We start from the raw sequence: 13520 nt of genomic DNA, 5'->3' as shown, positions 1-13520 counted from the left end.
CGCCTCAGCGCTGTTTTATATTTGAGTTTGATTGGTCAGAGCGGATGCTACTTTCTTTCTTGCCCAATCAGTGTTCAGTATGATCACATCCGTATGGCTGCGTCAGCCAATCGCCAGACAGACAGTCAAACAGCCTTCTGGTCTCGTCTGGACATGTTTTTCTGCATGGGTACACGTGTCGACAGAGGTAATGTTGTCGGTGATTCGTATTAACGAGGAGTTATTGTAGGTTTGAGTGAAGCATATACATGGTTATTGGGTTTATTCCTCTTTAATGAAGTCATTGAGGTGAGTTATTTGAGTTAATGTCTGATATAACCACTGGGAACGAGCTTTTCGTTAGCGTTGACTAGCCTGTCTAAGCTAGCTAGGAGAAGCTAGCCTGGTTAGGTCAGCTAACACATGTCTGCTGCATCTTGAAGACTTGATCCAATGTTGTTGTTCAGCCTGATCAAAGGAAGTTCATGGTGTCCAGGTCTAAGATAAGACAAGCCTGAGTGAATGGTCTACAGGGCAAGTCAAATGAGTTGTTGAACATGGAATAGCCTCTGTGCACATGGCCCCAACATGGATCTGAGGACCCCCTTAAGTTCTACTGTGACCCCAACCCTCAAGTTGTTCACTACTAGACACTATAGATACAAATACATAAATATATACATCTATGTATTAAACAATGTTTTACTTAGCTCGTCAACTAGCTAGTAAATAAGTCTCTGTGTATTGCTTAACATATTTCACAATATATTGTTTTGCTGTGCTGTGGTAGAGAAGGAAAGAGACCATCCAGTGTTCACACATTCAAGCCTCTCTTTTTAATTGTCTGTGAGCGGATAGTTCCTATTATATACATTCTCATCTAGATCTGTCTCACACTGTGTTGGGTCCTTGAATTTGAGAGGAATTGAGTCTTGAAAGTCATTGAAAGGTGCTTGACGTTGATGTTTCAGAAGGTGTGAGAACCATGTTTTAATCACCACAATACTAAACTCTGCATGCTCAAGTTGTTCACTACTACACACAGAAAAGGATAAGGTAAATGCTCAAATGTGTTAGTTTCCAACTGATTTTGTGTTTCTCTTTGTTTTCCAAGATGTGAAGGCAGCAATGCCATTTGGATGGAACAATGTCTAAAGCAGGAACATCGAAAGGGAGCAAAACCCCTCACAATTCTTGTTCTACAGGAATCATAAACAGTTACAGACATCTAGTACGGGAAACCATGCTGCAACGTGCCGTGGAGAATGCCAAAGCCAGGAAGAAGCGTCAAAGGAAGAATAAGATTACTGATCTCAAGAGAAAGAGGATAGAAGAGGGCAACACAGACACACGGTCACAGAACACTACTTCCGAAACTGTCCTAATAAAAAGGACAAAAACATCGCACGAACACCACTTGGACTTGGTGACAACCGATCTAAAAGTTGAAAGTACTCCTCTAAACCCCACTGTCACTGACTCATGGACTTGTGTTGCTAAATTTGGACTGCCATCGCCCCCCCCTCCCCCTCCTAAGGGGCCTCCGACATCTGCTCCCAGAGAGAGGGAGACCCTCGCTAGCAGCCACCCGACCTCTGCAACCAAGAGCCAGGTGTCTGCGACCAAGCCCCTGGTTGTGGCCAGGCTGAGTGAGTGTTGGGAGGTGGACAGTGGGTTCTCCTCCGAGGCTAGCCCTTCGGTCAGCGGGCGCAGTTCGCCCTGCTGGAGCAGTATGTGCCCCGCCTTGGTCGTGGCCATGGACTGTGAGATGGTGGGCACGGGCCCAGGCGGGAGGTGTAGCGAACTGGCCCGCTGCAGCCTCCTGGACTACCAGGGCAAGGTGCTGTACGATAAGTACGTCCGCCCCTGCCAGCCCGTGACGGACTACAGGACCCGCTGGAGCGGCATACAGAGACACCACCTGGTGAACGCGGTGCCCTTCCCCGAGGCCAGGACTGAGGTGAGGGGGGAGGCACACCTGGCTTTTAACAGGGCTTCCTTGGCTCCTTGAAGTCCTTGAAAGTTTGTGAATTTGAGAAAACATTAAAAGGTTTTCAGCATAGACATGGGTTATTGTTATTGAACGTGCTTGAATTCCCCTCTCTCTCTCAAATTGTTATTATATATATGTGGTACATGTGGGAATACGGTACATGTGGGAAAACTAGGGTTAGGTGCTAGGCTTAGGGGTAGGGTTAGGGTTAGGTGCTAGGGTTAGGGTTAGATATGCCAGCATGTACCAAATAGATGTTTTATGCTGCCATGTCCCAGGAAATGCCAACATAAACCGTTTTCCCACATACCTTAACATATATATTCAAAAATTATTTACTTAGCTCGTCAACTAGTGAATAAGTACCTGCTTAATTTTACACATATTTCACGATATATTGTTTTGCTGTACTCTGGTAGAGAAGGCAAGAGACCATCTAGTGTTCACACATTCAAGCCTCTCTTTTTAATTGTCTGTGAGTGGATAGTTTCTGTTATATTGAGTCTTGAAAGTCCTTGAAAGGTGCTTGAATTTGATGTTTCAGAAGGTGTGGGAACCCTGGAAGAGACCACCTGTCTTTTAATCATCACAATACTAAACTCTGCATGCGTCTGATTTGTATTATTGATTGACCCTGGGCCTGTCCTGTTTATACTTGCTAATAGAGACGTAACAATACACTAAAAGAGATGTGACGATTAACACTAAACTCACGATTCGATCCAATTTTTATTAACAAAATGAGACAAATTAGGACTGAAAACTGATTAACTGTCTCTAACGATGTATCGTTACTTGCTAAACAAACAACGTATATCATACTAACCTGTCTTGTCCTTTCTTCTCCAGATTCTACGACTACTAGAAGGGAAGGTGGTGATTGGCCACGCTCTGTACAACGACTTCCGGGCCTTGGACTCCGTCCACCCAGGTCACATGATCAGGGACACCAGCTACACGCGCCTGCTGAGGCAGCTGGCTGGCTTCCCTCCCAAGCGCTGTGTCTCGCTCAAGATCCTGTCCAACAAGCTGCTAAACAGGAAGATACAGGTGAGGACACCCTCACTTCTTTGGAAGAGAAGAGAACGCACACCTCAGAAAACTTGGGCGAGGTGCTGGCGACAGAGCAGAATACTATTGAATGAAGTAGAAGCCTCTAGAACACTCTAGTCCCAGATGCAACAGTGTAGATTTTAATTGACAACGGTTTCGGCCGCCGTAGCCTTTGTCAAGTCTTACACCCACAACTAGCAAGCAGACCTATATATACACTCAGGGCTCGACATTAAGGCTTGGCTTATGGACATTTTAAGTGCGTAGTGAAAGAAACCGACACGTTACTCAAGCCAGCAAGCACAATGTTCCTTCAAGCACCTAAAAGCACCTTGCCGGTGTTCTGCTAATGTATGCTGCCTTGTCAATGTCTGCTGCCTTGTCAATGTTGCTGCCTTGTCAATGTATGCTGCCTTGTCAATGTAGCTGCCTTGTCAATGTATGCTGCCTTGTCAATGTCTGCTGCCTTGTCAATGTAGCTGCCTTGTCAATGTAGCTGCCTTGTCAATGTCTGCTGCCTTGTCAATGTATGCTGCCTTGTCAATGTATGCTGCCTTGTCAATGTATGCTGCCTTGTCAGTGTATGCTGCCTTGTCAATGTATGCTGCCTTGTCAATGTAGCTGCCTTGTCAATGTAGCTGCCTTGTCAATGTAGCTGCCTTGTCAATGTATGCTGCCTTGTCAATGTAGCTGCCTTGTCAATGTATGCTGCCTTGTCAATGTATGCTGCCTTGTCAATGTAGCTGCCTTGTCAATGTAGCTGCCTTGTCAATGTATGCTGCCATGTCAATGTAGCTGCCTTGTCAATGTAGCTGCCGTGTCAATGTCTGCTGCCTTGTCAATGTCTGCTGCCTTGTCAATGTCTGCTGCCTTGTCAATGTATGCTGCCTTGTCAATGTAGCTGCCTTGTCAATGTAGCTGCCTTGTCAATGTAGCTGCCTTGTCAATGTATGCTGCCTTGTCAATGTAGCTGCCTTGTCAATGTATGCTGCCTTGTCAATGTAGCTGCCTTGTCAATGTAGCTGCCTTGTCAATGTATGCTGCCTTGTCAATGTATGCTGCCTTGTCAATGTATGCTGCCTTGTCAATGTATGCTGCCGTGTCAATGTATGCTGCCTTGTCAATGTATGCTGCCTTGTCAATGTAGCTGCCTTGTCAATGTAGCTGCCTTGTCAATGTAGCTGCCATGTCAATGTATGCTGCCTTGTCAATGTATGCTGTCGTGTCAAATAATCTATGTCCGCTGAGTAGGGGAGCGCGGGGTATGTTGTCACACGCTGTGTTAACAGTTGCTGGCCACAATACATCACAATGGTATAAATGTCATACCAAATGAAAGAAGGACGTCTTGGGCACATTTTGTATTGATAATATCTTCATATCTTATTTCAGTACAGAGCTGTCGACCGTTAAATAGACAGTGTGCATTTGTGACAATTTGCCCCATCAGCGGGTAAATTGTTACACAATGTCTGGCAAGTTGTTACATTGGATTATCAACAAATAAGAACACAACTAATTAATTGTGAATATTGATTATAATTTCAAATTCCAAAACCAAATTCAACTTCATTAAATAACTCAAATTAAAACAATCATACCTAGAGAATCTGGCAAATCATGCCTTTGAATCAAAACATTAATGATGACCCCTTTACTTTAAACGTTGAAATCGAACGTTCTCTGGCGTGCACGTAGATCCACAGTAATTGTTGGAATTGTAATGTAATGTCATGTATTACTGGCTTGTGGTGTGTTAGTAGACAGACACACACGCGCGTCGTCATATTTGGACAAGTAACTTGAGCTCTAACCTGAGTAAAAGATAAGTTCACTTGTCCGACAGACAAGTACCTGAAAAAGCTTAATGTCAAGCCCTGTTTAGACAAGTTAGTAACGTGAGCTCCCGGACAAGGAAGTCCGTAGCACACGTACCTGAACAGTTTAAACGCTAACTCGGGTGGCTTTTCTACCAATGTGTGTAGTTACATTTAAAGGGACACTTCACTGGTGTTTGTTTGACCCCCCAAAAAATCGTCTAGATCACCTTACAGACGTGGGCGTGTGGAAAGAGTCCAAATGCGTTCTGCAGATCAGTAGCTAGGCAGCAGTAGCCTGAGGGTTTGACCCTGAGTGAGGGTCAGATCAGTAGCTAGGCAGCAGTAGCCTGAGGGTTTGACCCTGAGGGAGGGTTAGGTTAGGTAATTACATGGTTTAAAGCGACAACGAGCTGAAGGGAGGAGTGAAGGGAGGAGTGAGCCTCCGGGCTGCTGCCTGGTGTGTTTACATCCGTAAGCGCTAGCACACACACACACACACACACACACACACACACACCGTGTGTCTTACTAACGTGCATCTCTTTGACAGGATTCCCACGGGTCCTTGAAATCCTTGAAAGTTTGTGAATTTGAGAAAAAGAAATCAAGGCCTTAAAAGTTTTTGAAAATAGACATGGGTCATTGAAAGTACTTGAATTCCCCTCTCTCTCTCTCTCTCTCTCTCTCTCTCTCTCTCTCTCTCTCTCTCTCTCTCTCTCTCTCTCTCTCTCTCTCCAAAAATAATTTCTAAAATGTTTTACTTAGCTCGTCAACTAGTAAATAAGTCCCTGCATTGCTTAACTTTACACATATTTCACGATATATTGTTTTGCTGTGCTGTGGTATCAGTGTTTCCTCCAGGACTTTTCACATTAGTGGCGGAGTGGTCGTCTTTAAAACGCATAAAACGCGTGCACGCGAAAACAAATATAATTTCTTAAATAGCGGTTAAGTCATTAAAGCCGAGCAGGTGATTTTATATAGAAGGTGATCAAATACCAATATTGTTATGTACGACAGTATGTCATTGCAGCACTTTGTTGCACTTTACGACGTCACGTTCTGTACGTCCGTTAGAGCTTTACGACTGTGTGTGTGTTGTCAGAATGAATGGCACTTGACAGTAAACGGAGCTCAGTTTGTTTACCTGTGTGGATCTACATTTATTAGCATAACACAAACATAATAAATTAGATAGAACAACCCTGTTCATTAATGTTCATTAATGCTTGAGTTCATGTTCATGTTCGCACTGTTACTGTGTTGTGTGCCAATGCACCCCTGTGATTGGTGGAGGTCACGGGAGGGGGCGGGTGCTGTGTGTGTTATTGAGACCGTTGGGAGAGAGAGCTCGGGTGAACTAAGAAAGTTGTGTATGAGATAGTTTGCAATTAAACGCACAGATTACATGAGAGAAGCTATCTGTCATTATTTCAACCACTGTCCAAGTGGGGACGTTACAATACTTTCGTTTTAGAACGAAACGTTAGCCGCTAGCAGCGTTTTTAGCAGTCACCATTCTTGAGCAAAACATTGATACAAACAAACATTCAAATACTCGTGTCGTCTTGACTTTTTTTCCGATTTCAATGTATGACGCATCATTTGAAAGCTTACCATCTGTAGTTTCAGACTATGTAAACAAACGAAAAATTACGTAAGCAAATGGTTATTATTTATCTGGTATAGATACCACTTCTGCGCCGAATGTACCGCCGCCGGCACAAATCCGCACCCGACATTGTAATTACCGTAATTTCTAAACGGTTTGTGCTATCGAAAAAAATCCAACTGTCCCTGAAAGCTGAGATGTTGCATGTCAACCAACATATAGGGTATTACGGTAAAATGTGACGTGACGACATTCTCAGAGTCAGTTTACTCACAGTGATTGGCGGAGCGTTCAGGGACACATGCTTTTTTTCTGTTCTCCGGTCATAATAACTCGCTGCCTTTCTGCGCAGCCTGAATCAAAGTGGACTGTCTGAATCAATTAGTGGCGGAGGAAATTCATTCGTGGCGGCCCGCCACCAATAAATGCATATAGAGGAAACACTGGGTATAGAAGGCAAGAGTCCATCTAGTGTTCCCTGTTCACACATTCAATCCTCTCTTTTTAATTGTTGTCTGTGAGCGGATAGTTCCTATTATATAAATCCTCATCTAGATCTGTCTCGCGCTATGCCGTGTTGGGTCCTTGAATTTGAGGGAATTGAGTCGTGAAAGCCCTTGAAAGGTGCTTGAATTTGATGTTTCAGAAGGTTGTGGGAACCCTGATTACTAACGTGCATCTCTTTGACCCACTTTGGTCTGGTTCTGGTTCCTGACAGGCTGGAAGGCGGGGCCACAGCTCGGTAGAGGACGCCCTCGCCGCCCTGGACCTGTACAAGCTGGTGGAGACGGAGTGGGAGCAGGACTGGCAGGAGAAGATGAGAGACAGTGCCCCGGGCGACCCCCCCCTGACCCTCCCCAACCCTGCCACCTCCAACCACTACATGGAGGACCGCTACTGGCCCCAGGAGCTGACGGAGGAGGGCCAGGAGGAGGAGGGGCACGGCTGGGTCAGGGACGACGCACAGCTAGATAAGGGACAGGGGTGACGGTGCCTTAATATATTTGAAGTCCTGATGGATTCAAGGTTAAATAATGAATGACGGATAGCTCTTCTTCTTCTTCGACAAACTCGAACTCGTTCATGAACAGTTGTATCTTGAATTCACTTGGTTAGCTGAATCTATTAGTGATTTTAAAGGGATAGTTGAGCCTATTTTCATGTTTAGGTGAAATATCATCTTAGTGAAAGATTCTCCGTTCTCTACTTGGCTACCACAGCCAGGGTTGCCAGATAGGATGGACAATTTCCAGCCTAAACACAGTCTAAAAACCACCAGCCCAAAACCTATATTGTCAGAAAAACGCAAATTACTATTGGGCAGGTGCCCATCTCCTGCCCCCTAAACTGTATGTCTGTTGCCAATAATGTTTGTTAAATAAAAGTGTAAAAAGGGTTATTACATGTTCACCTTCTGGTGAATTAGCTTAATGTCACACTGAAAAAAATGATAAACATCCTTAACAACCTTTGAGGTAAAGTTATTCTGAGAAAAAAATAGTCTGTCATCAAGAAATAATTATTTCTAACAAAACCATGTGATATTTCACCTAAACATTCAAATAGGCTGAAACAATCTTTTAAGTAAATTATAATTGGGGAAAAATACATAAAGTACTTATTATAAAAGGAGTTATGTTAAAGTTGGAGGAATTGTATGACTTAAACTTATTTGTCCTAAAATGCAGTTCACTAAAATGCACTCATTAAAACTTAAAAAACCTACCGACTTATTACATGGATTTTAAACATGTGGTTTGGAAGTTTTTCAAACAGCATAGTATTGCTGTGTTTTGACTGCTATTTGCAGGGAGTTGTATTGAGAAGTTATGATATTATGAATAATAATAATAATAATGCCTTTATGGACATGATTGTGTATTTTCTGAAAATAAGTGTTGGAATTGAATTTTGGTAATGCGTGGTGCTCTTTAGTGTTGAACTCAAGACTTGAACACACATGACTAGCTCACTACTGCTGCAGAAGGCTCGTGAAGATGATCCTGCTAAACAGTGTTACCTCCCCTTCATAGAAGGTCAAGTTTGCTTAAAAACATACAGTTTTAATGTCTCAAATGTTTGTTCATCATTTGACAGAATTCCTGACATTTCTTTAACTCTCAGGGTTCGACAGTAACGCTTGCCCGGAGCCAGTAAAAAAAATCACTGGGTTTGTTTGCGCAAGCCTGATGACGCTGCTGTATCCTGGATATCTTTACCTGTGTGATGGTATTATTAAAGCATACGTGCCTGTCGATCACCCGTCGCATCGCGTACGCTTTAATATCTTCACTCCACGATCACCTAGTCTGGTCTGGTGCCTGCGCCGTCTGTTGTTCTTCCTGCACACAGGTAAACAGATCCAGGATCCAGCAGCGTCGTCGGGCTTGCGCAAACAAACCCGGCAATTTTTTTCCTTGCTCCGGGCAAACTGTGGAACCCTGCATACTGCCATTTGGAAGTGTTCTGCTGCTCTCCTGGAGAGACCCTGATGTGCCCTGCTAAAGAATCAACACATTCAAATAAAATCTTAAACAAAGCTGCGACAATGTCTTAACTTTTTTTGTAGGTAAAAGATTCTGTAAATAAATGAAAACAAATTCAAAAATGTTATCTGCAAATGCAGATTTGACAGTTTGAACTAAAGCCCTATTCCCAACACTCTGGAACGCCCCCCTCCCCCCTGACCTGAGAGACTCTGGAACGCCCTCCCCCCTGACCTGAGAGCCGCTCCCTCAGAACTCATTTTTAAACGTCAGTTAAAGACTCACCTGTTTAGGCTGCAGGCTGTTAATCAGCTATAGCCGTCTCATGTTCCTCTTTATGTTATGTTTATGTCGCCCCTTTGGGGTGTTCCTATGTTTTTGTTTTTAATCTCTTTTGATGTTGTTTGATTGCACTCTTCTTTTTACCCATTTTATCCCTTATTTATGATGTAAAGCCCCCTGTGCATCCGTACCGAGAAGGGCGCTATAGAAATAAAGTTTTACTTACTATTCGCACAGGATTAGTATTATCTGGGGACCTCAGGTAATTTGTAATAATTCGTCGTCACATACATACGTACACACGCAAGCACACACACGCACATACACACTCACACGCACACTCAGATGCACATACATGCACACACACAGTCACTTACACACACTCACACCCACACTACTAAAGCTTTTACTTGGGTTAGGGTCAGGGTTGACTGGCAGCACAGAGCGTAGCATTGTGTGGCCAATCCGTCCGATTGAGTCCCTCAGACCCCCTCGTTGAGCGGATCAGGTCTGCTTTAACAGATTACTACGGCTCCCCTCGCCGTTGCATCAGTGAGAAACGTGCGTCGGTGACGTCAGAGCTCAACAAGAGAAGAGCGTTCACTTCCAATGTCCCTCACTTCACATTATACTGTAGTAGCACACATGGCTACCTCCCTACCCACCCAAAACCTGCCTGTTTACTTGGGAGTGTGTCTATGGTCCCACAGCCCGACGGTCCCACAGCCCAATGCCCAAAGTAATCTGACTATAACAGAGAAAGGTATGTGTGTCTGCCTGTCTGAAGCCTCTTCTCCTCATTGGGTTGACCAATCCATCTACCGTAACCCTTACCCTAACCCTAACCCCAACCCTCGGATCATGATCAGAATTTGAGGGGGTCTTCCTAGCTCCATGCTACACCTCTCCACCAAATTTCGTGAAAATCTGTTTTTTAAACAGTCGCAATAGCGTCACCTCACCTATGAAATATTAGAAATGTGGGACCATTGGACCATTTCCATTGTTCCTTAGATTCTTTTATTACTATTATTATTATTATTATTACTATTATTATTATTATTATTATTATTACTACTACTATTATTATTATTACTATTATCTTTCAACCCAGTAGTTTCCTCAATACTACTAATGACTTGAACAAAAATAATCTCACCCTTTAACTATTCTGGTGTGATTATACATGATTAAACTGGGTCCATGTGTGCTATTTGGAACACAGTGTTCACTGACCACATTAAGTAACAAGTCTCTAATAAGCTTTAGGCCTCCATTCTCCCCTGTCACACACAACAACATTTTCAAAGCCAATCTGGCCTCTGTTGGATAACGGGATTCATGGCTAATTTGGGTTCTGTTTACTAATATGAATGGTCTTTATTCTAAATCCTGATGGAATGGTGGGGAGGGGGGGTATTATTGGATGGGGGAGGAACGGAAATGCAATTGCAGAATGAAAAACAGGTGTTGACGACACTTACAAACAACACCTACAGTCAGTACTCAAGTTGTAAAAGAAAATCATGGGGGATGGTGGATTTTTATCATAATTGGGGACAATGTTAGCATCCCCACAGCGTCAGTGACTTCAGTGTCAGTGACTTGGTAAAAATGTCATTGCATGTGTGCGTGCCCCCCCCCTCGCCCACAGTATTTTACTCAATATGCGCAAAACTAAATGTTGAAATAGCAGTAATACCACGTTCATTGATACAATGACATAAGGGATGGAAAGGGGGGGATGGCAGTTTTAGAAGGGGGAAGATTTTGACTGTTTTTATTTGAGGGGGGGTGACATCCGCCCTCATCCCCCCTCAACTCGAGTGCTGCTTACAGCTCTATTTACGAGATTCCTTTTGAGACGGTGTGTCAACTCTGAAACTGAGGTTTAATAACAAGGGATTGTTCACGTTTTACTGTTATTAAGATGATGAATGAGAACTAGAAATTAAAATTAATTCAAAGGATGTTTTAGTTTTTTTGCTTTTGCGTCGCATGTTCCAGTTTTATCAATGACCTTTCGATGACCTCTCGACCTGGCGGCTCCGTTGGTGTGAACAGTGGGATCCAAACCGAACATCAAATCTCCCACCTCACATGCATGTCTTTACATGTCTTTTTTACATGTAAAAACTGTTAAACACAACGCAGGCTATGAAGAGAGTAACAACAGCAACTTTTCATTCGTTCCAAGAAGCACTGGAATGCAATCACCCCCCGCCCCTCTCTCTCTCTCTCCCACCCCTTCTCCTTTCACCTCCCCAGGAACCACCTCTGACCTAAAAGTGTATACCCCCGTTCCGTTACAACATCCCTTCCACCCCTACGTCCCTCTGAGCCCACCACCCCATCCCCTCCCAGCATCTCAGCCATTGGCTTAGCAGAATGACCCTGTTCCTTCCCTCCTTCTCTCTCCATCCACTTTTATGCTGATTAACAAAAACATATTTGAGGGGCGTAATCCAGTGACGCCACTAATCCCAACAGTACAAAGCGCAGGGCCCGGGCCGTGCTGCTCCACACAGAACCTTGTGACTCTGTAGCAGCAGCGTCCAGAACCGGCCCAACCACCAGGTAAGGCTCAGCCTCCTGCCCTGCTCAGGGATGGGGGGGGGGTTACTGGTTTAATAATAATAATAATAATAATAATAATAATAATAATAATAATAATAATAACTTAAATGTATATAATGCCTTTCACAAACCCAAGGTCGCTTTACAAGGGAATGGGACAAACAGAACAGAGCCAGAGAGACAAACACACACAACAAGAAACAGTGAAACAGCTACTAAAGGTTGAATGGTGCAATGGTGAATAGGTGGGTTTTAAGGGCAGCTTTGAATATGTCCAGGGTTGGAGAGTCGCGGATATCCTTGGGTAGAGAGTTCCAGAGGGTGGGGGGGGGGGGGATGCCACACTGAAGGCTCTGTACCCAAAGGTCTGGAGTTTGGCTGGTCGCTGGGTTGGATGAGGAGGCCCGTGTTAGAGGACCTCAGAGTTCTGGATGGGGTGTAGTTGGTGGTGGAGGAGATGGGCGAGGATACTGGGGGGCCGTGGAGGGATTTGTAGGTGAGCAGGAGGATTTGGGGTACCTGCTGCAACCATGCTCCCTCACAACCTGGGGGGGGGGGAGGGGGGGTGGTGCATTCCAGGCCCAACAAGGAAGGAAGGTTTGGCAAGGTCCTCTTCACAGGCCCAGCTGGGTTTCGGCAGTGTTGGTGGTGGATTGTAATTATTTTAACAAACGGGGGACAATTTTGTCATTCAGATAAAAGAGTAACAATTGTTTAGCGATTGTGTTACTTCGTACTCCCTTGTCTTGTAGACGTGTTTCTCTGTATGGCTTTTCCAGAGGAATGTCTGGGTATGACAGGGTTACATCTGATACTTTGTGGTTGACAGTTGGTTGTGGTTGACCTTCAAATAGGAATGTTGTTGTTTGAGCTCGAAGACTTGAAGATGGGAGCGTATGTCGATGTAACCTGGAGTGCCAGATCATTACTACTTTAGTTTAGAAGAAGGCTATGTAGCTCGCTAGTAATGGCTAAATACGGTTTATTAGCTAGGTTCATCTTAATGTGTTTCAGCTTCCTTGTTCTCTAGCCTAGAGAACCTGGATTGTGAGACAACGTGGTAGTCCACAGCCTCTAGTCACTGGGAACTACTAGTGCATTCTGGGTCTAGGCGTTGAGCTGCAAAGCTTTCCGATCGCTGTAGGTCTTTAAAGATGGACTGTGTGGGTCTGCAGTGCCTGATTTAACTGGTTACCCATGCTTGACTGTTGCCCTTGCAACTGTGCTATTGTCTCGGTGACGTTATGTTTGACTGGTGGTTTTGTGATGTAGCCTGTTTGCATGCAGAGTTCACACGAGATGCCTGTGTATGTATGTAATGGAACCACTGTTAAAATACGTAGATTAGAGAGATCTATACAACTGATGGTGTGGATAGTAGCTGTATACTTAATAAAGGGGAAATCACTCACTGAAAATGATCAACTCTAAAGATAGCAAGACAAGCAATCCTCACAATCAGTAAGTAAGTAAATAAACGGTGAATATCTAAAATAACGGTGAACATTTTCACAATGTCACAACTTCAAACACCACCCTGTCCTCTGGAGAAGCAGGTCACATGACCAGCCTCACACGGACCTGGTGCACAATAAATGTCTTGTTTCTTTTTCATATTTTCCTGAAATCCAAATGGCTGTGTGTGTGTCCGTGTGTGTGTGTGTGTGTGTGTGTGTGTGTGTGTGTGTGTGTGTGTGTGTGTGTGAGTGTGAGTCTGT

At 44.1% G+C, this 13520-nt stretch overlaps 2 protein-coding genes across 3 annotated transcripts in view; one reads left to right on the top strand and one right to left on the bottom strand.

The window, feature by feature from the left end:
• Window positions 1–13520, bottom strand: part of LOC308165161 (NACHT, LRR and PYD domains-containing protein 12-like) — a 436373-nt gene that overhangs the window by 322786 nt on the left and 100067 nt on the right. The window lies entirely within an intron of this gene.
• On the top strand, window positions 156–8924 carry LOC308164894 (apoptosis-enhancing nuclease-like). Of its 2 annotated transcripts, none has more exons than XM_080538951.1 (4): window positions 156–288; window positions 1094–1939; window positions 2822–3022; window positions 7176–8924. In XM_080538951.1, the coding sequence occupies exons 2-4, from the start codon at window positions 1127–1129 to the stop codon at window positions 7443–7445; spliced, it is 1284 nt and encodes a 427-aa protein (XP_080395077.1). In that variant the 5' UTR covers window positions 156–288; window positions 1094–1126; the 3' UTR covers window positions 7446–8924. The 2 variants fall into 2 exon arrangements, with proteins under 2 accessions (XP_080395077.1, XP_080395078.1); XM_080538952.1 differs by having other exon boundaries at window positions 158–187.

This window comes from Nansenia antarctica (genome assembly GCF_963989245.1).
Source record: "Nansenia antarctica genome assembly, chromosome: 9".
Classification (NCBI taxonomy): Eukaryota; Metazoa; Chordata; class Actinopteri; order Argentiniformes; family Microstomatidae; genus Nansenia; species Nansenia antarctica.
This window is presented reverse-complemented; position numbering and strand designations above follow the sequence as displayed.

Coding starts and splice junctions, on each gene's coding strand:
- LOC308164894 (XM_080538951.1), top strand. CDS start 1,127: ATGTCTAAAGCAGGAACATCGAAAGGGAGCAAAACCCCTCACAATTCT. Junction 1,940..2,821: donor TCCCCGAGGCCAGGACTGAG/GTGAGGGGGGAG, acceptor TTTCTTCTCCAG/ATTCTACGACTACTAGAAGG. Junction 3,023..7,175: donor TGCTAAACAGGAAGATACAG/GTGAGGACACCC, acceptor GGTTCCTGACAG/GCTGGAAGGCGGGGCCACAG.